Source organism: Meles meles, chromosome 5, assembly GCF_922984935.1.
Source record: "Meles meles chromosome 5, mMelMel3.1 paternal haplotype, whole genome shotgun sequence".
NCBI classification, from domain to species: Eukaryota; Metazoa; Chordata; class Mammalia; order Carnivora; family Mustelidae; genus Meles; species Meles meles.
The window spans coordinates 14,734,776-14,760,023 of record NC_060070.1 but is presented as its reverse complement, the minus strand read 5'-3'; the positions used below and the strand labels follow the sequence as shown (position 1 = coordinate 14,760,023).

Sequence of the window (25,248 nt, the reverse complement as noted above, 5' to 3'; positions counted from 1 at the left end):
CCTATCACCACCCCCTTTTATGTAGCAAGACCGATTAAAATATAATGTAGACTAGAATATATTACAGTTTGGCCGCTGACATGCATTGCTATTTTAAATAGAATGAAAACGTCAATGCTGCATACAATAAATCATAATTTCATGGGAAAACCTAAGATTTTGTGTCTGAGAAGTGAAAATTGAAAGCCGAAATCCAAGTAATGGCGGTGTAAGGGAACTGGGGGAACTAGAGCAGCAACAACTCTGGCCTCAATTTGAGAGCAACAGTGTTGAACCAGGCAGGGGGCAACAGAAACGGATCCCATAATGGGTCCACCCCAAACAGTCATGTTGTGAGACCTCATTAAACACGGCTTATTCTATAGTAGTTTTCCGTTTGCACTGAAGTCATTTTTTGGTGGAATTTTTTGTTATGTGACAGCTACAAGATCATGAGCTGTAGAAAAGCAACGACTAGACGTTTATGTGTGGGGTCATCTATAAGACTCTGAGTTCCAGAAAAGTCATGAACCCTCAGAGCTCTAAGTACAGGATGGACGTACACAATTTAAAACTACTAATTCTACCTCTCGGGATACACCCAGAGGAAATGAAAACAAGATACTGAAGAGACACCTGCAGTCCCTTGTTTACTGCAGCATTGATCACAATAGCCAAGCCATGGAAGGAACCTGAGTGCCCATTAATGGATGAATGATAGGAGATGTGATAGACAGATCGATCGATCTATAAATGTCATGAGAAAGAAGGACATCCTGCTATTTGTCACAACACAGATAGATCTTGAGGACATTATGCTAAGTGAGATAAAGCAGACAAAGAAAGACAATAATTTGTGGTATCACTTACATGTGAAAAAAACCAAACTCATAAAAACGAAGAAAATGGTGATTACCAAGGGTGGTGGGGAGATAGGAAAGATGTTATTTAAGTGTACAAACTTGCAACGAGTAGTAAGTCAGTCCTAGAGTGAATGTAGATAACCATATTGTATTATATTCATCAAACTTGCTAAAAGACTAGAATTTAATTATCCCAACCACAAAAAAGAAATGACAGAGGTGCTAATTATCTCTACGATGGCAATCATATTATAATAGAATGTCTTGAATTTTTTAAAACTACCTATTTACACAGAAACACAATTATTAAATTACATGCAAACTTAAGATGACACATAATATTTCTTTAAAGGTTTTTCTCATTAATATTATTTGAAAGATTGGACATGGATTAAATGACATATATTAATATTACTCATAAAAAGGAATTTAAGAAGTTGAAATCTTTTTCATACATTACCTGATATTTATCTTGCAAATTTGATTCCGTCATCTGTGCCCTTGTCAAATCTCTTTCAAACTGTTCTATCCAAACTTTTGTTTCCTTCAAAATTAGCCTGTCTTCTCTCTAGAAACCAGCAGACATCACAATTTCATTAGTAACTATGTACTGATTTAATTACTTAATATCTGGTGGATTCTAGATTGCACTGAGTATTTAATAAGCTCCAACTGTCTCTGAAAAACATTCTCTCTCCTCTCCCTCACCTCTTTTGGAGAGTAAGAGGCAAAGGTTAATTCTAGAAAAATAGCTTAATTATCTTGCTAAATACTGAAATGATCTACCTCCATTTTTTTTCAAGAAACAGTATTTAATTAAGAAAATGTGCTCAAGAGGAAATGTCCTAAATACAAAAATACTGAGAAAGGGCAATGGCGTATGAAAACATAGACCAGGGGTTGTTTCTCAACCCAAGGTCATTTGTACCCCAGAGGACCATTCCAGATGAGAAAAATTTTGACTGAACCCAAGGAATTAAAGTCAGAGTAACACTGTGGACTAGTGTTATGTTTTTTTTAAAGATTTTATTTATTTATTTGACAGACAGAGATCACAAGTAGGGAGAGAGGCAGACAGAGAGAGAGAGAGGAGGAAGCAGGCTCCCTGTCAAGCAGAGAGCCCGATGCGGGGCTCGATCCCAGGACCCTGGGATCATGACCTGAGCGAAAGGTAGAGGCTTTAACCCACTGAGCCACCCAGGCGCCCCAAGGGACTAGTGCTATTTTAAAACGCTATTCAGTATTTTAAACTCTATGATGACAGAAAATATTTATTTTGTTCAATATGGTACTACTAGACCCTGGTAACACAGGACCTAAAGAATATCCTGAATGAATGCATCCAGGCTACCACACACATCTCAAACATGAAAAAAAAAACCTCATCAGAGATTTATATCATTATTTCCACAAATAATAACAAGCCATTCTAGTGTTGATTTAGTGAAAATACCTTAATTTTTGACAAGATTTCTTATCTGGTAAGAATGTCAAAGTAATCAAAAACACGTTTAACATGGTTCTTGGCACTTACAAATACTTCCAACTACAGCATCTCACTCGATCACAGCCTGTGACACAGATGAGGTGACTGATGACAGGTTAAGTGACAGAGGAGACAGAGTGCTGGCCATGGAGGCGGGCAAAGCTGGTCCAAATTCTGGTTCTGACAAGTATCAACTCTGTGACTTTGGACACACTTTTTTTTTTTTAAATCCTCTCTACTGCTGTGATGTCATGTGAGTGGACATCACACACTGCTTTCCCGGTTTGGGAGAAAATTCCTGATAACCTGGGCAGCACACCAAGCACAGAGACTGGCCCACAGGGTTGTCATGATGCACGCCTTCTCTCATGTTTTGCCTGCCCAGTCTCCCTCAATATATAATGGTAGAATAAATGGTTGGTAATATAGATAAGTAGAGAAAGAAATGGAACCGGAGCCCAAAACTCCAAAGCTTTAGCTTTTCCCAAGATGGCTCCTCTGCGTGAGCAGATAAATGTGACCAAAGCACAAGGTTCATTGGTTGACCATCATGCCCATAAAAGCACAAATGACACATTCTTACAAGCTCAGAGGAACTAAATGCTCTTGGTTTACTTCCAAGGTATCAGAAGCTAATGTGACCACTAAGGCGGGGGGGGGGGGGGGCGCCATCAACGTGAGCATGGGACCTCACTATGAGCCTCCAGGGACCTGTTTCTCACCAATTGAAATTATTTCACAAAGTCATCTGAGAGAAAGAATTATGTTCTTAAAATAACTTCAATAGAGTTCATCTAGTAAATGACTTTTCTACTGGTGGGGCAGTGTCGGGCAAATTGCCATTAGGTAAGAAGCATATAGCTATTTACACACTCAACATTCTCCTTTGAAGAGGAGATACTGTACAAACAGTATTTAGATTCCCAGAGAGCATTTAGTCTGTGGTTTTTATTCAGCTGTTAACTTTCATTTGCATTCAAAGACTTGGGAGACTCTTTGCCTACAGAAGACCACCTAAACTCCAGACAGCTAAATGGCTGATATTCTCATGACTTTTTCTCTTTCTCTCTTTTTCATGCAAACATACACACAGGCATCTTTACACGTTCTGTAGTAGGTTTATATGTACATCAACTCATGATTCATGGAGCATGAAATAAAAATTAATTTAACATTTGATAAAAAAATTACTTTTAATTGTTATCCCAATGTTGGTATAAAGTCTACTCTGTTGATAGATCATTAACCTCAGGCCTAGATGGAACATAAAGAAAGATGGGAAAAGTACAGGATAACATGGAATTGGGAAAGAGCTCATAATCATTAATTTCACAAGTATATTGAGCACTTACCACATATCATGAACTTTACTAAATAAACTATATGACCAAATATTGAGCAGGAAAGGTGATAAAACTCAGGATACAAGCTAGATGGATACTTACCTTTTTCCAAATAATTATTTCCTGCTTAATATTTTAACATATAAAAATAAATCTTTAGCTTTATTTTTTATTTCTACTGTCACATACAAAGAAACCATAGTTGTTATAAATTTTTCCTTTTATTAGTGTTATTAAAAAGAAATTAATTGATGCTATCTTATAATTAAAGATTAGCTCATGGGAGTGGCTTAGACTAAAACTAACATTCAATAACACATATGTTATTTATTCCATTCGAAAGGAAAAGGAAATAACGGAATTAATACATTAAAAGAAATGTGTATATAAAGACAAATACATGCAAAGGAATGGCTAATAAGCTATGGAACGTAGGATGCTTGAAAGAGGTCACTGATTCAAGATTATTTAAATCTTACCTTAAAAATTTGGATAGAATTTGCAAAAGATGGAAAACCTGGAAGTATTTCCTAACAATATGAAAAGATAATATATAGAAAAATAATATAAATCAGGGACAAAAGTTATACAGGAAACAAGAAAGAAAAACAATGGAGAGACATCTGTCCATAAATAAATAGATGGTAATTTTACGGGTATGGTAACTTTAAGAGCTTTTTGGAACTTCTGAAGGCATTAAAACGTGCAAATCCAGTAAGGCAATGTAATACTCTAGCATTTGATGTTTTGTTTTAATTTTTGGCAATATTTACATTTTACAAATATTTATAGATTGAAATAGTAACCATTTTAAATGGTGAACTATGTCGAGAGGAGGTTCTTTTCTCTTAAGTACACTCCTATTATGCATCTCTTACCCCTATATGAATCTAGATGGTGCAGTGCTGAGAGCAGTCAGCAGTATTTGTTGCAACGGGAGAAGGAATGAGTGAATAAATAAGTTAACGTTGAATAGCTCAGAGGGATGAACTAAGGGGCATATTTTATTTATAATTGAGGGAAATCATAAACTTTACGATTCAACTTTAGGGAAAAACTTGATCAGTTTTATTGGTTGGAGTAAGAAAGGCATAGCAATGTCTATTTCCAATAGGAAAATCAGATTTCAAAATTTTATCTATAAAATATCTAATTTAAATACTCATAATGAGGACACAGCAATCAAATTCACCAAAAATGGAAGGCTAGGAGACACATTGTTGCCAAGCTTCTTAAAAAGTGAATTAAAAGAACTATTCCTTAAGACTTGATTAGACAAATATTAAATATTTTGAAATGATGGCATCAACAGCCCTGAGGAGTGTAGTCTATAAAATCTTAAAAAAAAGTTTCACTAGATAAAATTAGATGGCCATTTAGCTGCATTAAGCAAATGAAAAGTATATAAAATATAAAATACATAAAATTCCTTTTTTCTTATTGAAAATATTCATTTTTAGATGCATATGCCCTATGTTATAAATGCCACACAAAAAGGGGCAAAGCTTATAATATGTTTTCTTAAAATTAATGTTTGAAATAACCCTGAAGAAATTATATGTACTCTTTTTTCAGGAAGGGATAGAGGGAACGTTTTAAAAGAATAATCAGAATTTATTTTCTGATAATGAAATTAATCTCTTAATAATGAATTAATTAATGAAATTAATCTCTTAATAATAAATTAAGCCTCTTTAGTAAAGCATATTAACAAGCTTATGCCAGGAATGTGTGTCTTTCAAATCCTGAGGAGTTTTGGCATTTGATTCTTGCTCATGAACATTAACAAAAGCGCCTCCTTTTGTTTCTCAGACACTGCCAGTCACAGAGTTTACTCATCTGGGGAGACAATTAATGTCAGAGAAATTAAAACAGTACAAACTCAGAAACTTGATTAGAAATAGACCCAATTGGGTAACACAAGGACTTTTGATATGAAAATCAGATGGAAAGCTGACTTTGTCTAGGCTGTGTGGGGTAAGTCTAATATGCTTTCTAACAGAGTTTCTTATTCACACAGTAGTATCCACACTGGATTATGTTCTCAAAACCCAGAAAGCCCCAAATGACACCAAAGCACATGCGTCAATCTATGCTAGGATTTGAATATAGAAAGTCTGCTTTTGCCTCCTGTGATGCTTCTTAGAAACATTTACTTTGCTGACTATGGATAAGTTACTCGGGTGGTCAACATTTGTGCCTGAATCTTGTCAAGAACAAAACAGGTTTCCTGAATGATAGTTTTAAAAAAACAAACATGGTTCTATCAAATGCCAAATTAACATCATCCAAGCAGACTAGGAAACACCAGTTTTGCTTAATTTCTATGAAGTCACAGATTTCTATTAGTGCAATACCTTTGCCTATTTGAAAATCTGGGGTTATGAACCCTTGGCTTTTTCCTTTCGTAGACCTGTTTCTAAGTCTTGTTTGGAAGCCAAGTTAAGTTTTTCATGGTTTTGTGTGTATGTGTGTGTGTGGGGGGGTGTTTCCCTTCATTATAATCTCAAACTGCTTTGAAAACTCTAGTTAAGACCTGAGCAGTGAAGTCAGACAGATATTATTTTTAACATATCTTGAAAATTCCATTTATTTCTTTCCCTGATGTCATTTTGCCTTATAATTAATTTTAAAATCAGTAGTAAATCCACCTCCTTATAATTAAAAAATAATAATAATACTTAAAAATTAGAAGAATGGTAATATCCATTGTTAAAAACTGTGAAAATAGGCATTCTGATGTGCTGGCTGGACTGTAAAATGGGACAAACTTTCTACAGGAAAATTTGAAAAAAAAAATTCAAAAAGCATTAAAAATCTATACGCGCTTTAGCCTAGAGATTCCACTTTTAAGACAGAATAGTAAAACAATGTTTTATTATAAAATTGTTCATCGAAGCATTTCTATAATGGCAAAAATTCAGAAATTTTCAACAAGTAAGACTGAATAAGCTATTGTGTACTATGTGATGTCCAGGAGAGAATATGGCGTAGGAAGTTTTTTATGTTAACAGAAAAGATGATGAAATTGTATGTGTACTATAATTTCATTTCTGTTAAAATATTATACATCTCTATATACGTATAGAAAAATGTTGAACACTTACACTAACAGATGAATTTTTTTCTAGGATAGGGTCTCTCTAGAAGATCTCTAAGTACAGATCGTTTTCTTTTTCTTTTTTTCACTTTTTCTTTTTTATGACAATGAACATAAGTCATTGGATTAGTATAAAAATATGTTATTTAAAATATTGAGAGGCTGAAAAAAATCTAATCACAGTGGATAATTAGGACTTTTACACGTCTGTCTTACTTCTGTATGTTTGTTGTGAGTAGTGACTTATATAATAAACCTGAAAGTCAAAATCAGATTTTCTCAGCTTGAACAGGATATGGGGTCTCAAGCTCTACAGGCACAAAGGACATGATGAATCTAAAATTACTTCAATCCTCAGATTACTAAAAGAATCTCCCAATATGTCTACCTTTCTCACTTTTAATTCATCAGTGTTATATGTCCAGCATTTATCATTAATAATGCTTTCTCTCACATATCCAACATATACATCAGAAAAATCTTTCCCTATAATCTCCTCCCCAGTTGGTGATACCTCGTCCTTACTTTTTGAAATACATTCAAAATAAAATAAATACAAAAAATAAAATAAAATAAAATAATGCGTTCAAATTTAATTTTTGGAAAGCACCATGCTTAAACATCTATGTCACTATCACTGAGAGTGCTATCCGTGCTTGAAGAAGAAAATACGTACATCATTCTCTTGCCCATCAGCGCCAGTATTGTGGATATCAGGGTAATGTTTCAGGAACTGGGCTACATATGTCATAATAGACTTCTCATCTGGTTTATCCACATCAACATCTGCAACAACCAAAACCAAATAGGAATAGGTTAATTAGCCTCTTTATATTTTAATAACACAAACTTTGGAATCTAGCTAGTATACCAATGCAAAAGAGAAATAAAATTAATATTTTGAGATGGTGAGGGAGGGCAAACCAATTTAGTTTGGATGATACATGATGGGAAGGTTATGATGCAGAATGATGACACATTTTAATTACTAACCTTTGGGAAAGTAATACATGTTTCATTTAAATAATCTCAACAATAATTCACCAGAAATCTGAGACACGATATGGTAATTCAGATATTCTGTGTCATTAATAAAATACAAATGCGACGTAAATTTCAGAACTGGGGTGAGCAGGTAGTAAAAAAAAAATGTTAGAGGTGGGGCGCCAAATGCCATGCCCATAGAGCTTGTATACTGTATCTGGAAAAATATAGATAAGCTCCCTTTTGCCCCCACAAGTTTTATTTTAGAAAAGAGGGAGATGCCTTATGCTCAGTTCTTTGGATAATCTCTCCCTTGTGCATGATTCTCTAAATTACTACAGTTTGAACAGTGAAGTACTCTGAGGGAAACACAGAGCCTGAAAAGATATTTTTAATTAGAGGTTTACTCATCATTATAGAATGAGAGGGACTAAGACTGCAACATATAAAGTGTTGAATGTTTTAAATCACCTTTTAATTATCCCCTTTAAAGGCAATGAGGGAGACAAACCATAAATGACTCTTAATCTCACAAAACAAACTGGGGGTTGCTGGGGGGAGGTGGGATTGGGAGAGGGGGAGCGGGCTATGGACATTGGGGAGGGGAGGCGAACCATAAGAGACTATGGACTCTGAAAAACAACCTGAGGGTTTTGAAGGGTCAGGGGTGGGAGGTTGGGGGAACAGGTGGTGGGTGATGGGGAGGGCACGTTTTGCATGGAGCACTGGGTGTTGTGCAAAAAGAATGAATACTGTTACGCTGAAAAAATAAATAAATAAATAAAAAGGGAAAAAAAAAAACCAATCTTAAAGAAAAAAAAAAAAAGGCAATGAAAAGGTGACTACATTTGGAGTTTACAAATATCTAACAAAACAAACAGAAGCCATGGAAACCAAAATATAAACTACTCTAATATTTTGAAATGTGCCTTGTGATTTGAGACATAATTTCTACGGACTATTAAGGTAGGATTGAAAAAGTGCTACGGCTCAAAAGACTTCAAAGGAAACCATGGACATGCATTCTGAATGCACTGGATGTCTCAGAGGTGGCTGTAGAAATGACGAGATCACGCTGTGGAAGATGCATGTGAAGAACAAGTAAAACTTTCATGAGATGCAAATGTGGAAAAAACCACTTACCACATGATATAATACAGTAATTCAGCATTTAAACATATGTGTCACTAAACCATAAACTAACTGTTGTAATAGATATTGATCTATTTAATCCGTATTCCTCAAAGTTTATACATCCTGGTTAGCTAAATAACCTTTTTAAAATTTGTTTTTTAAAATGAATTAATTTGGGATGCCTGCCTGGCTGGCTCAGTGGGTTAAGCGGCTGCCTTCGGCTCAGGTCATGGTCTCAGGGTCCTGGGATCGAGTCCCATATCGGGCTCTCTGCTCCGCGGGGAGCCTGTTTCTCTCTCTGCCTCTGCCTGCTTGTGTACTTGTGCTCAATCGCTCTCTCTAACAAATAAATAAATAAAAATCTTTTAAAAATTAAAAAAATAAAATTAATTTTTTATGTTTAATTTTTTAAATTAAAAGAGTTTAAGATCAATAACTTTTTGAGGGGGAGTTCGTATGAGGAAAACAAAAGATCACCTTATATCTGGGCTAGCCTTGGCAACCTCAGTTCTATCATCAAAGGGAACATTAAGATTCATTAGTCTAGTGGATAGGAAAGAATCATTTATACACTCCTGTCATCCTACTCAAAAAAATTGAGGGCTGGGTTGTGCATATGGCTTTCTCCTTGAGCTAAACACTATTGATGTGTGTGTGTCTGTGTGTGTCTACAGAAACAAGCTGGAAAGACCTGGGCTATCCTAGTGAATCTGGGGAGTCCCCAGCAGGATCCTGAAGTGGCAAGGGATCTCCAGGCTGCTCTCATCTCAGGGGAAGTCAACCAGGGGTTTGTAGGTATTTTTAACCTACTCCTGGACGTACAACTGTCTCCACTTAGACACTGGTTTAGAGTCAGACATGCTCATTGTGAAATCTCATCTTTAAAAAGGACTTGCTTTCATTGTATTTAGTTTGCTTTTTATTATTATTATTATTATTATTATTGGAGGGAAAGGGCAGAGGGGAAGAGAGAGAGAGAAAATCTTAACTAGGTTCCACACACAGCATGGAGCTTGTTCTGGGGCTTGATCTCATGACCCTGAGATCATGACCTAAGCTGAAATGAAGAGTTAGACCCTTAACTAACTGAGCCACCCAGGCACCTCTGTATTTACTCCTGCACATCCATTAACAGAAATATTCATAACCGTCAACCCAAATAAGAAGTTGTTTGTGACATTTGGATAATTCACTTTTTAAAAATGATTTATTTATTTGAGAGAGAGAGAGAGCAGGCAGTGGAGGGGGAGAAGGAGAGAGAGGGAGAGGGAAAGAAGCAGACTCCCTGCAGAGAGCAGAGCGAGAAGCAGGGTTCAATCCCAGGACCCTGAGATCAGACCTCAGCCAAAATCAAGTGTCAGATGTTCAACCAAATGAGCCACCCAGATGCCCCTGGAAAATTCACTTTTAATCCTTTTATTTCAATATAACAAACAATTTATTCAGTTTACTAAAGTTTATTAAAGGCATCAAAATTGTCTTTTGCAGGCTTGGAAGAGCTTAATCCATTTCCATACTGTCTTAAAGATTTTTTTTTTTTAAGATTTTATTTATTTGACAGACAGAGATCACAAGTAGGCAAAGAGGCAGGCAGAGAGAGGAGGAAGCAGGCTTCCTGCTCAGGGCTCCAACCCAGGACCCTGGGATCGTGACCTGAACCGAAGGCAGAGGCTTTAACCCACTGAGCCACACAGGCGCCCCTCCATAACGTCTTAAAATTCAGAATCTTACCAAAAAGGTGCCAGACAATTCTAATGAAAAACAGAAGTCGACCATTTGTGTGGTTTTCCCAACTGGCACCGGGACACTGGATGGTGATCAACATTCCTAAGTTCCTAATGACTGACATTTTAAAGATACGATCTTGGATTATTAATAACCTCTTGCTTCTTCCAGATTCTTTGTTATATAAACAGAGGGATTCTGTCATCCTGAGCATCCCTCCTCCCGCTAATATGCACACTTCTAAAGCTTTCATTCCGCCCTTATTCTATGGAGTTACTACAATTCACCTGGCTGACACCACCAATGTCAAAATGCTATTTGGGGCAACAGAACTGTAATTTGCTCCCACATGTAGTAGTAAATATTTTTCCAAAAGAAAATCAGTGCAGGAAGGTACTATTTCTTCCTGCTTTCCTAAAGTTTTCTGGATAAGGTCTGATAAGGTCTTGGAAATCATCTGTGAGTTATGCCTTTAAGACATAGAAAACTACTGATTTGAAGTGTGTGTGCAAGAACCAGTAATGACTCTGCTTACCTTCAGGATCCAGTAGTCTTGGGATTCCTAATTCTGTTTCAGCAATAGTGAAAGCCTCCGCCAGGTTTTCCCGGTTAGGTCTCCCTTTCACTCTGTCCAAGTCCACTAATTCTGGTCGAATGGCGTGGATGATGGAATGAAAGGCAACCCCACTCCTCCAGCTCCGCCCAAAGTCTTTTACTTCGATTCCTGTCTGCCTTAGTGTGATAAAAAAAAATTAAAATAATGTCACATTCTGAATAGATAATATGCACTGTCCTCAAGGGCTAATGCAAAATCTAATCCTCAGAAATGACCAAAGCGCAGTTAGTCATACTAGGTAGCTGCTTGAAAAAAATTAGGGAAAACAAAATTTTTAGAGGGTAACAAGAGAAGCGGGAGAAGTGTTGGTTCCATACTTGAGTTTTCTATATCAGACTTTTCAGTCATTGAGATATTCAATGTAAAGCACATTTTTAAAGGAAACTAATATAGAGAAAACATATCTGGAAAAATAAAAAAGGAAATTCTAAAAACACCAAAACTAATAGTAATTCATCACTGTATATTTTTGAAGAAGTGTCTAGCACATTTCTAACGACAACGATAAATAACAATGTGTTGTACGTGCCCAGGTATTAACTACTAAGATTATATGGATGAATTTTATCAAAAGCTTTAGAAGGAACAAATGTGAATGCATGTGATCATATCTCTAAACCAGTCACACAGGAACCCACATGTCACAGAAGTTCAGACAAGCTTCCATTTACCCCACTGATCAAACTGTTTGATCAAATTGTTTTTTAAACTCTGTTTTTGGAATTGCCTTGAGAGCAATGCCTTGGTGGCAAATCTCTGCTCTTCTGTGGTGGATGTGATTGATTCAAAGCCAGTTATGATAATTAAGAATTCATTCAAATTGGTAGTAATACTTTGTTGTTGAAAATAAAAGTGATACAAGCTCACAATTATTTTTTTTTTCCATGTAACTTATCAACTATATATAAAGGCAGCTCCGGAAAGGAAATTGCAAAAATGTCTTTGAACAGCATCCCTTGGTTAAGTATAGAGCCTTTGAAGGTGATGAATTAAGTGACATTCAATGGACGAATATCTTGGTAGTTTCCTTAAAAAAAAAAAATAGTCCCATTATCATTCTTTGTAAATGAAGCAGACTTAATATCACCCAACTCTCTTTTTTACTACATTCTCAAGATTCCCAGGAACTGTAAGGTATATTTGACTGCTACGTTGACTAATATACAAAGTTGGTAAGTGCCCTTAAATGTTATCTCTGCAAACTTAAGAGTCAATTTAAATCCTCTTCTAACAGTGTACATTCAGCTTGGATTCAACAGCTTGTGCTGAAAATAGCATCACTGAATCTCATCACTGCCGTTATAGAGTAATCCTGTATCTGCTCTTAGTTCTTCGAGAGGTTCTGTCTCTGGAGGTACGCAGGTAGCATTTTCAGCCAGTGTCTGACACAGAGGCAAACCCCACGCGGACGGGACAGTTCAGTGTGCTCCTGTCAACACTTTGCATCGTACATTTAGCCCGGCTTCACCTTACTTTTCCACGTACATTTTCCTTTTGCTCACGTTTCCTCATTTGAAAATGTTTTCTTATTTTGAGAATACCTCAAGTAATTTGAGATATCTCAAATTATTTTTTAATGCAATAAGATGGGCGTAAATAACCAATTAGCTAGCAAATATTCATCATGTATTAGACATTTTCTGATTTTCCCCAACTTGTTTATTGTTTCAGATAATTTCAACAATAAATATATAAAATATTTCCCGAAATAGTATTATGTTGGAATAATTTTTCAAGTTTCGTTACATCTTTTTCTATATTTGTTGGACATACACAGAGACACACATACACATACACACGTGCACACCTATTATGTTTCATATTATATTAAAGCAATAGGTGATATTCCTTAAAAGTTTTAGTTTTAGTCCAAACCCCTCATTTGAGAATCTGACATACAAAATCTAGGAAAACTTGGATATGTCACTTAAAAAAACAATACATTAACTTAAACTTGGACACATCACTTAAAGAAGTGATGAAGTATACCCATTTATAGGCAGATGTGATGTCTAATACATATTTACTTTGTTATTTTGAATGGACCTGGATATACATATTTTCATTTGTCTTGTTATCTTATTAGTTTTTGTCTTAAAATACAATTGTTCTTCCTAGACATCTCAAAATAAAGTAGGCAAATATCAGATATGCTACTATTTACTGCTTTCATGTCTGAGAGTAATAGTGATAGGATAGAAAATTGGTTAAAAAAATAGAGAAGGCTTTATTATGTCGCATTACTGAGACAGGTCTTACTTATTTCTCACATAATTTGAAATTTTATATGAAAACCGTGAATACATTCTGACAATATGTTTGGTGTTCACTGGATGTTTTTGTCCTTTCTTGTCATGGTCAGTATAGTGAGACTGATGGATATTCAGACCACAGATTCTCACAGATTATAATTTTAAAAACATGTCATAAACTGAAATGGGTACAGATTCTGAAGACTATTATCCATATCAGGTAAAAAGTTGCTTGAAGAGTACATAGTGGGATAGTATTTTTTTTAAAAACAGGTTTTAGGAAAATTATCAACAATTTGGCAGGTATAATGGAATCATGTGTTCATCACAGAATTTTTATTTTAGAGAGTCAGCTCCCCAAATCTCCTCACTTGATGCAGCTATAAAACAAATGGATCTCACTCATAAGCTGATGATGGAAAAGCTTTAGGTCCATAAATCTGGATATTTATACAGATAGCAAAATACAACTTCCACTGATGTTACAAATACACAAGGTGCAGGAATGACTTTTAGTTATCATCAGAGCCCTGCACATCTTTGAAACCTAACGCACCATATGTAAAACAAAACCAATGCAAAAAACTCCAACAGCATTAAATTTGAGTTTACTTTAAGCTACTATAATACTAAGTGGAAACCAAATTATTTCTGGTTAATTTAATGCTTTGTGGCCCAATGGGAAAGAGAGTATCCATTGATATTATTACAAAATTTTATTGAATAACATCATGTCAAATGTTGCAGCATGTGGTCACCGTCTCTTCCTACCTAGTACATTTCTTCTTCCTGCCCAATTAAGCTGCAGAAGAGATTAGTAATTGCCACTGTGGATTCAATGCAAACAGTGTCCCAGCAATGTGATCAGGCTTTTAACATTTCATTTCTACTACAGATTCTAAAAAGCCACAAAGCTTTGCTTTTAGAAATATTTCTGAGTACAAGTTGAATCATAAAAATATATCCCAAATTAGAAAACCACCAACACACTTTCAAAGTTAAACAAAATGATGTAAAATAGTAACACTAATTATATCTTCTCTATGTTTAGGTTTTCTCTATTTTTTGCTCTTCAAACACTTTAAAAATAGAACTCCCTACATTTAGTGCTTCAATATTTTATATTGATAAGCACTTGTTTAAAACTATTTTCCAGAAGTAGGAAATAAGATTCAGATTAGATTTAGGCATGCAAAAACCAAACAGGAAGTGAGTTAACTTGACATGTCATCCCGGAAGTCACACAAAAGCACAACTTCTTTGTGAAGAGATCTTATCACTGACCACATCTGACCACAAAACAATGGTACGCTCAACTGAAAATGCTATTGAAATTGCTATGAAAAGATACTCACTGAGAGTAGTAATTTTCTATCTAGATTATCACATGAATGTATACACACATAAATTTAATATGCCCAAGATCAAATCCACAGTATATAAAACTGAAGTTGACAAAGTAATCCATATTCCTGATAAAAGAGGAGACCCAAGGAAAAAGAATTTTAAAATGAAATTTCTAGAAAGTTTTGGGAAACAAAAACAAATAGAATTCTTTCAGAATGTGGGCCTTTACTTCATGTTATTATTAAATAGAACTCAATAGAATTATGAAGAGATAATCACATTTAAACCTCTAATTTTTTTGTGTAAAGATTATTTAATAAAAGCAGTAAGTCCAAACAATGACCTAAACAGAATTACTCCTCAGATTACCAATCCAAGTGTGTGTTAAAAAAACTTAATTGGTCCCAATCAATGAATAATGAAGGAAGTAGGTCGATTACAGCATTTTCTAAGAGTATTAGTGATGATTTCCATTTATATTTTAATTCAAGGAAAGAAGAGAACAGCCCGAAGCAACCCGTTCATTCAAATGTCTGTTCAAATTTTGCAACATTGGCAGGTGCACTCAATAATAAATTGGTAACTCAAATTATTCACGGGTTTCAAATTTAAACAAATTTTTGGTACTTACTTGGCTACTGTGTACTGAACCCACTTTAACAGAGCCTTCTTGGCATTTCCTTGGATCTTGGTGGCCACTTTCCGTTTACTTGGGGGGCTGGCGGTCTCAGCACTAACCATGCTGTCCACAGAGGATGTGCTTCCCGACAAAGACTGCAGCTGCGGCAGGTTGCTGGTCAACTCCTCAATCTGTTTGTGAGTTAACAGGTGGCGAAAACATAAGAATTATCTTGTTCTTCTTTCCTTGGATGTTACTGTTCCAACTAAAAGTAATTTAAACTCACACCCTTAACACCATTGACAAGGAAATTCTTAAGAGCGTGACTGACGTTGTACTCTTCTTCCAACTTCCCACTGCATCTAAAACTACCTTGTACACAGTAATAAACACGTGTTAAACACATGAATGAATGAATAAAATTAAACGTAATGGTTATCCAAACTCATAGAGCATACAACACCAAAAGGGAACCTTAATGTAAACTACTGACTCTGAATGATAATGATGTCTCAATAGAGGTTCATTAATTGTAACAAATGTATCACTCCAGTGGAGGAGTTGGTCATGGGAGGAGCCGACATAGGATATATGGGAATCTTTGGACTTTTTGTTTAGTTTTACTGTGAACTAAAACTGCTATAAAAAAATAAAGTTAAAAACAACAACAATAACAACAAAAACCTAACTGTCTACCTTAGGGTCCTAGGATCAAGCCAGGTGTCAGGCTCCCTGCACAGTGGGGAGTCTGCTTCTCCCTCTCTCTCTGCCCTTTACCCCATTTGTCCTCTCTCTCAAATAAATATGTAAAATTTCAAATAAATAAATAAACAACTGAATGGCTAGAACAATTATTCTTGATGGAATGGCAAGTTCATTTCTCCCCTTAATTCTTTTTTTTTAATTTTTAATTTTTTATAAACATATAATGTATTATTAGCCCCAGTGGTACGGGTCTGTGAATCGCCAGGTTTACACACTCCGCAGCACTCACCATAGCACAAACTCTCCACAATGTCCAAAACCCAACCACCCTCTCCCAACCGCCCTCCTCCAGCAACACTTAGTTTGTTTTGTGAGATTAAGAGTCTCTTATGGTTTGTCTCCCTCCCGATCCCATCTTGTCTCTTTTCCCTTCCCTATCCCAAAATGCCCCACGTTGCCTCTCAAATTCTTCATATCCGGGAAATCTTATGATAATTACCTTTCTCTGATTGACTTATTTCGCTCAGCATAATACCCTCTAGTTCCATCCATGTTCTTGCAAATGGCAAGATTTCATTTCCTTTGACAGCTACATTCCATTGTATATCTATACCACCTCTTCTTTATCCATTCATCTGTTGATGGACATGTAGGTTCTTTCCATAGTTTGGCTATTGTGGACATTGCTGCTATAAACACTCGGGTGCACGTACCTCTTCAGATCACTACATTTGTATCTTTAGGGTAAATACCCAGTAGTGTGATTGCTGGGTCATAGGGTAGCTCTGTTTTCAACTTTTTGAGGAACCTCCATGCTGTTTCCCAGAGTGGCTGCACCAGCTTGCATTCCCACCAACAGTGTAGGAGGGTTCCCCTTTCTCCTTATCCTCGCCAGCATCTGTCCTTTCCTGACTTGTTAATTTTAGCCATTCTGACTGGTGTGAGATGGTATCTCATTGTGGTTTTGATTTGTATTTCCCTGATGCCGAGTAATGTGGAGCACTTTTTCATGTGTCTGTTGGCCATCTGAATGTCTTCTTTGCAGAAATGTCTGTTCATCTCCTCCGCCTATTTCTTGATTGGGTTATTTGTTTCTTGGGTGTTGAGTTTGATAAGTTCTTTATAGATTTTGGATACTAGCCCTTTATCTGATATGTCATTTGCAAATGTCTACTCCCATTGGGTCAGTTGTCTTTTGGTTGTGTTGACTGTTTCCTTTGCTATGCAAAAGCTTTTGATCTTAATGAAGTCCCAATAATTCATTCTGGCCCTTGCTTCCCTTGCCTTTGGCGATGTTTCTAGGAAGAAGTTGCTGCGGCTGAGGTCAAAGAGGTTGCTGCCTGTGTTCTCCTCAAGGATTTTGATGGATTCCTTTCTCACATTGAGGTCCTTCATCCACTTTGAGTCTATTTTCATGTGTGGTGTAAGGAAATGGTCCAGTTTCATTTTTCTGCATGTGGCTGTCCAATTTTCCCAACACCATTTGTTGAAGAGACTGTCTTTTTTTCCATCTGACATTCTTTCCTGCTTTGTGGAAGATTAGTTGACCATAGAGTTGAGGGTCTATTTCTGGGCTCTCTATTCTGTTCCATTGATCTATGTGTCTGTTTCCGTGCCAGTACCACACTGTCTTGATGATGACATCTTTGTAATAGAACTTGAAGCCTGGAATTGTGATGCCACCAACTTTGGCTTTCTTTTTCAACATTCCTCTGGCTATTCAAGGTCTTTTCTGATTCCATATAAATTTTAGGATTATTTGTTCCATTTCTTTGAAAGAAATGGATGGTATTTTGATAGGGATTGCATTAAACGTGTGGATTGCTTTAGGTAGCATAGATACTTTCACAATATTTATTCTTCCAATCCATGAGCATGGAACATTTTTCCATTTCTTTGTGTCTTCCTCAATTTCTTTCATGGGTACTTTATAGTTTACTTTATAGTTTTACAGATTCTTTACCTCTTTGGTTAGGTTTATTCCTAGGTATCTTATGGTTTTGGGTGCAATTGTAAATGGGACTGACTCCTTAATTTCTCTGTCTTCTGTCTTGCTGTTGGTGTACAGAAATGCAACTGATTTCTGTGCATTAATTTTATATCCTGACACTACTGAATTCTGGTACAAGTTCTAGCAGATTTGGAGTGGAGTCTTTTGGGTTTTCCACATAACATATCATATCATCTGCAAAGAGAGATAGTTTGACTTCTTCTTTGCTGATTTGGATGCCTTTAATTTCTTTTTGCTGAGGCTAGGACTTCTAGTACTATGTTGAATAATAGTGGTGATAATGGACATCCCTGCTGTGTTCCTGACCTTAGGGTAAAAGCTCTCATTTTTTCTCCACTGAGAATTATATTTTCTGTGGGTTTTTCATAGATGGTTTTGATGATATTGATGTATGTACCCTCCATCCCTACACTTTGAAGAGTTCTGATCAAGAGAGGATGCTGTACTTTGTCAAATGCAACTGTTGAGAGCATTATATGGTTCTTGTTCTTTCTTTTATTAATGTATTGTATCACATTGATTGATTTGTGGATGTTGAGCCAATCTTGCAGTCCAGGAATAAATCCCACTTGGTTGTGGTGAATAATCCTTTTAATGTACTGTTGCTTCCTATTGGCTAGTATTATGGCAAGAATTTTCACATCTGTGTTCATCAAGGAAATTGGTCTGTAATTCTCTTTTTTGATGGGGTCTTTATCTGGTTTTGGGATCAAGATAAAGCTAACCTCATAAAATGAGTTCAGAAGTTTTCCTTCCATTTCTATTTTTTGGAACACTTTCAGGAGAATAGGTATTGATTCTTCTTTAAATGTTTGGTAGAATGCCCCTGGGAAGCCATCTGGCCCTAGGCTCTTGTTTGTTGGGAGATTTTTGATGACTGCTTCAATCTCCTTACTGGTTATGGGTCTGTTCAGGTTTTATATTTCTTCCTGGTTCAGTTTTGGTAGTTTATACATCTCTAGGAATGCATCCATTTCTTTCAGACTGTCAAATTTGCTGGCATATAGTTACTTATAATATGTTCTTATAATTGTTTGTATTTCTTTGGTGTTGGTTGTGATCTCTCCTCTTTCATTCATGATTTTATTTATTTGGGTCCTTTCTCTTTTCTTTTTGATAAGTCTGGCCAGGGGATTATCAATCTTATTAATTCTTTCAAAGAACCAGCTCCTAGTTTCATTGATTTGTTCTACTGGTTTTTTGGTTTCAATTTCATTGATTTCTGCTCTGATCTTTATTATTTCTCTTCTGCTGGGCTTAGGCTCTTTTTGCTGTTCTTTCTCCAGCTCCTTTAGGTGTAGGGTTAGGTTGTATTTTGAGACCTTTCTTGTTTCTTGAGAAAGGCTTGTATCACTATATATTTTCCTCTCAGGACTGCCTTTGCTGTGTCCCACAGATTTTGAACTTTTGTGTTTCCATTATTATTTCCATGAGTTTTTTTCAATTTTTCTTTAATGTCCAGGTTGACCCATTCATTCTTTAGTAGGATGCTCTTTGGCCTCCAGGTATTTAGGGTCTTTCCAACTTTCCACTTGTGACTGAGTTCTAGCTTCAGAGCATTGTGGTCCGAAAATATGCAGGGAATGATCCTAATCTTTTGGTACCGGTTGAGGCCTGATTTATGACCCAGGATGTGATCTGTTTTGGAGAATGCTCCATGTGCACTAGAGAAGAATGTGTATTCTGTTGCTTTGGGATGGAATGTTCTGCATATATCTGTGATGTCCATCTGGTCCAGTGTGTCATTTAAGGCCTTGACTTCCTTGTTGATCTTTCTTGGATGATCTGTCCATTTCACTGAAGGGGTGTTAAAGTCCCCTACTATTATTGTATTATGGTCGATGTGTTTCTTTGATTTTTTTTTTTTAAGATTTTATTTATTTATTTGACAGAGAGAAATCACAAGTAGGCAGAGAGGTAGGCAGAGAGAGTGAGAAGGAAGCAGGCTCCCTGCCAAGCAGAGAGCCCGATGCGGGACTCGATCCCAGGATCCCGAGATCATGACCTGAGCCGAAGGCAGCAGCCTAACCACTGAGCCACCCAGGCGCCCCTGTTTCTTTGATTTTGTTATTAATTGGTTTATATAGTTTGCTTCTACCATGTTAGGGACATAGATATTTAAAATTGTTAGTTCTTCTTGTTGGATAGACCCTTTGAGTGTGATATAGTGTCCTTCCTCATCTCTTATAGTCTTTGGATTAAAATCTAATTGATCTGATATAAGGATTGCCACCCCAGCTTTCTTTTGATGTCCATTAACATGGTAAATTGTTTTCCAACTCCTCACTTTAAATCCGGAGGTGACTTTGGGTCTAAAATGAGTTTCTTGTAGACAGCATATTGATGGGTTTTGGTTTTTTATCCATTCTGATACGTGTCTTTTGATTGGGGCCTGTAGCTCATTTGCATTCAGGGTAACTATTGAGAGATATGAATTTAGTGCCATTGTATTGCCTTTAAGGTGACTGTTACTGTATATTGTCTCTGTTCCTTTCTTGTCTACTACTTTTAGGTTTTCTCTTTGCTTAGAGGACCCCTGTCAATATTTTCTGTTGGGCTGGTTTGGTGTTTTAAAAATTTTTTTTTTTGTTTTTGTTTGTCCTGGAAGCTTTTTATCTCTCCTTCTATTTTCAGTGATAGCCTAGCTGGATATAGTATTCTTGGCTGCATGTCTTTCTCATTTAGTGCTCTGAATATATCATGCCAGTTCTTTCTGGCCAGGCAGGTCTCTGTAGATAAATCTGCAGTCAGTCTAATATTTTTATCAGTGTATGTTACAGACTTCTTTTCCTAGGCTGCTTTCAGGATTTTCTCTTTGTCCCTAAAACTTATAAGTTTTACTATTAGATGATTGGGTGTGGACCTGTTCTTATTGATTTTGAGGGGGATTCTCTGTACCTCCTTGATTTTGATGTTTGTTTCCTTTGCCATACTAGGGAAATTCTCTACAATAATTTGTTCCAATATACCTTCTGCTCCCCTCTTTCTTCTTCTTCTGGAATCTTAATTATTCTAATATTGCTTCGTCTTATGGTTTCATTTATCTCTCAAATTCTCCCCTCGTTGCCCAGTAGTTGTTTGTCTCTCTTTTGCTCAGCTTCTTTATTCTCTGTCATTTGGTCTTCTATATCACTAATTCTCTCTTCTGCCACATTTATCCTAGCAGTAAGAGCCCCCATTATTTATTACACCTCATTAATAGCTTTTTTTATTTCAGCTTAGTAAGATTTTAGTTCTTTTATTCCTCCAGAAGGGGCTTTTATTTCTCCAGTGTTTCTCTAATATCTTCCATGCCTTTTTTGAGCCCAGCTAGCACCTTGAGAATCATCATTCTGAACTCTAGATCTGACATGTTACCAATATCCATATTGATTAGGTCCCTAGCCTTTGGTACTGCCTCTTGTTCTTTTTTTTTTTTTTTTTTTTGTGGTGAGTTTTTCCCCCTTGTCATTTTATTCAAATAAGAATATATGAACAAGAGAATAAAATACTAAAAGTGTGGCAAAGACCCCAGAAAAATGTGCATATCAACCAAATCAGAAGAGATCCCAAATTGTGGGGAGAAGAAAGGGGGTAAAAAGAAGTTCAAAAAAAATTTTAAAAATATATTAGACTGGTGAATAGAACAGAGCCACCCACTTGATTCTGGGTGTATTTTGGTCTCTTAGAAGAAACTACTTCCCAAAATTTTAAAGAAAGGAAAAAAATATATATATATTTACACAAAAATTGGGGTAAACACAATGAAGGGTTGGATATGACTTTAAAGATGAAAATTTTTAAAAAAATTCTAAAAAAGGAGTCGATAAGATAAATTGTTTGGGAAAAGGAAGGAAAAGAAAGTGAAGAGAATTTGCTCAGGCTCCCTTTAATTCCAATAGGAACATAAAACTGGTCCCTTCTAGACAACAACAACAAAAATTTCCTCATCTCTTTCTACACCAATATTTCATCTCCATTGTGCCCTGCTCACTTTTCAGATTGAGTATCAATGTCACAGTTCTCTGGCGGAGTTCCCTTTATATCATCTTTGCAGGGAAGAAGAGGAAATTTTTCTGCTAACAAAAAACAATGTACATGGGAAAGTCAAGTTTCTGCTCACTTGAGAATCAACCCCAAATGTAGGGCAAATGAGAGCACTACTAAAATTTCCACCACTATCTCCATCCATGACATTATATCAACAGAAAAGGGAGCTAAATAGTACAATACCTGAAAATACAGAATAATGGTCCACATCAATCCAAGAACTATTGATGGTCGGCCGTCAGCTATATCAGTGGAGTTAATGTTGACTAATTTAATCTGTTTAAAAAGAAAAACTGTACTAGTAATGTACTAGAAGATTATAGACCATCTAATTATGCAATTATTAGCACTTTATTAGACATCAGTTGGACAATTTGGTCATGCCTCTATAGTGATATACAAGAGTAAGTTGGGTGAGCCATCAAAACAAACAAGTACATGGTTTCAGTGGAAATTTCAGGAGCATTCATTAGGTGCACACAATAAAAACATCCATAGAATGAATTTCAAAAAAATTGTTTAAAGTTGAAAAAATATGACATCATGCAGGGAATTACCAACAAAACACCACACAGGGAAAAAAAAGGTTATTTTTTTAACATTTAAAAGTTGACTGGAACTTAAAAGAAACTGTGATGAGTAGTTTAAGAAAATGCACTTACTTTGAAGTTTGTTACCAAATAGCATGAAACTTATGTTCTCTTTTACCTATAAAAGTCAGGAGTTAAAAATTCTAAAATTTGTACTAACCGGTGATCCTCTGTATATGGACTGACATGAAAAACAAAGGGAGAAGATGATATACATACATAAATATTTTTTCAAAATTAGAGTTATTTGTTCAAAGGGAATAAAAATGTAGGTAGTAAATTTAGAAAAAGATTTGGGGAATACATTGTAAAGACAAAAGAAATCAAGAAATAATAAAGTAGAAGAGACCGTTAGGGTTTAGTTCCTGACTTTTGAGCATTCAGGATAGATGTTAACCTGTCTACAGTTGTCTCTAATTATTTATTTTAATGGCTTCCTGACTATTAAAACTGTTATTTCCTAAGTTCCAGCAAAATGGACGTCTATCTTAGCCATTCTCAAAAGAAGACAATTAACAACTGCTCACCATCCTTTCAATAATCCCTAAACACTGTTACACTGAAAAAATAAATTAATTAATTAAAAGTGAATTTGACACTTTAAAAAAAATCCCTAAACAAATTAGGAAAAAAAAAATAAAGTATTCCTTAGATTTCTAGCTCAATAGTTCTCAGACAAGATTTAATACCTTGTGTTATTAATAATAAAGTTCAGAAGTTTGTAAATGGTTAAATCAGGCGCAAAATCATCTCACAAATACTTTACTCTGGAATAATCAGTTTAAATTTATGAGTAGAGTAAAAATTAGTACAAAAATCACTCTAAATAATTTGAAATACACCTATGAATGAAATTCATTCATCAGGTTTAGAGACAGGGGAAAAAAATTGAGAAATTCATAGATTACAAGCTTATGTGCCTATTTCTTTTAAACCTAGCATAACATGAGACAAATAATGCATGCTTGTGGAAAACAAAGAACATCACATTTTTTTTTTAACCTTTCATAACAGAACCTATTGCAATGTCCAAAATCATCTTGATTACTCTGGTTTGCAGCTTCTCCAGAATTTTCTCTACATCCATTTTAGTATCCACAGAGCACAGATATATAATACATGCTAATAACCAGAGGATTAATGCATTCCATAAATGGCGGATTATTTATCTTTCCTTATACATCTTTCTTTTTAAAATGATAAGTTGAATTTTCTACCTCTATCCAGCTCCAAAATGCACTATGAAGTTAACATATTGAACTTATTCTTGAACCTGAAGCTATTTTGCTCAACTTCTGAAGAAGAAATGCTTTTCATAATTATTTTTTCTCTTAAAAACTGTGTGTTCCATAATGGGCTTATAGAATTTAGTCTTACTGGGCTTATGGAACTTATCCTATTAAATTCTTAATAGCTTAGGAGTATGTGATGGGCAATAGAGACATTCAAAGAGAATGAAGAATTCCCAGGAATCAGAAAGAGAATGGGATCACATTGATCAACCTCACCTTTGACCTGCTGACCTTGGGAGTGCAGCTCAAGAATCTGCTTTAACAAAATCTCTAGGTTTTGTTGATTCTGATGCATGTCAATGTCCGGGAATCCTGTACTAGTCAACTGTGTACGGCCCAGGGAATCTGGGGAAGTTTGATTTTGCAAGCTAGAGGCCCATATGGACAGATGTGTATTTCCCCCAAATTCACATGTTGAGGCCCTAACCCCTAGTGTGACCATATTTAGAGACAGGACCTTTAAGGAGGTAATTAAAGTCAAATGAGGTACTAAGAGTGGGCCCTAATCCAATAGAACTGGTGTCCTTATGAAAAGAAGAAGAGATACCAGAGCTCTTTCTCTCTCTCTCCACATCCACACAGAGGAAAGGTCACAAGAGGACACAGTGAGTAAGTGCCTATCTGCAAGCAGGAAGAGACAGAGAAATCAACTCTGCTGGTACCTTGATCTTAAACCTTTAGCCTCCAGACTGTGAAAAAATAAATTTCTGTTATTGAAGCCATCCAGTCTGTGTAATGCTATGGTAGCCATAACAGACTAATACAATGCCCACAGATACCTCCAAAAAAAAATTCCAATTATTTGGGAATAAATTTCAAAAAAAAATTTAAATTAAAACCAGATTCCTACCTGGAAATTAGACATTGGAAAGTTTAACGAATGGATGCATTGTCACTTTATACTAGCTGCTCTCTACAATGAGGAGTAGAGTAAGTCATTCTAGCCAGTGACACAGGCAGCCAACTACCTGCATTATTTAATAAATTACTTAAATAAATAATTAGATTTTAATAAAAATCCAGATTGCTGACTTCTCTTGTTTAATTGGAAAATCTGGGATATCTGTGTTTGCATTTCACTGAGGCAACTATAGCTAGAACTAAATGTTCACTTCCATCTTGCAGACAGGGCACAAAACTTGCTCAATTCTCCTGTTTCCATAATTAGACTCT

General features: G+C 35.8%; 1 protein-coding gene across 11 annotated transcripts in view; it reads right to left on the bottom strand.

The window, feature by feature from the left end:
* SYNE1 (spectrin repeat containing nuclear envelope protein 1) overlaps positions 1-25,248 on the bottom strand; it is a 469,526-nt gene that overhangs the window by 331,988 nt on the left and 112,290 nt on the right. For 8 of the 11 annotated variants that reach the window (XM_046005238.1, XM_046005239.1, XM_046005240.1 and 5 more), the window contains 7 exons: positions 22,944-22,964; positions 22,377-22,469; positions 15,461-15,639; positions 11,150-11,346; positions 7,448-7,557; positions 4,151-4,201; positions 1,303-1,410 (listed from right to left, as the gene is read on the bottom strand). In XM_046005238.1, the coding sequence (XP_045861194.1) occupies positions 1,303-1,410; positions 4,151-4,201; positions 7,448-7,557; positions 11,150-11,346; positions 15,461-15,639; positions 22,377-22,469; positions 22,944-22,964 (759 nt within the window). The remainder of the gene's footprint in view (positions 1-1,302; positions 1,411-4,150; positions 4,202-7,447; positions 7,558-11,149; positions 11,347-15,460; positions 15,640-22,376; positions 22,470-22,943; positions 22,965-25,248) is intronic. The other 3 variants (XM_046005231.1, XM_046005237.1, XM_046005234.1) reach the window with 2 other exon arrangements.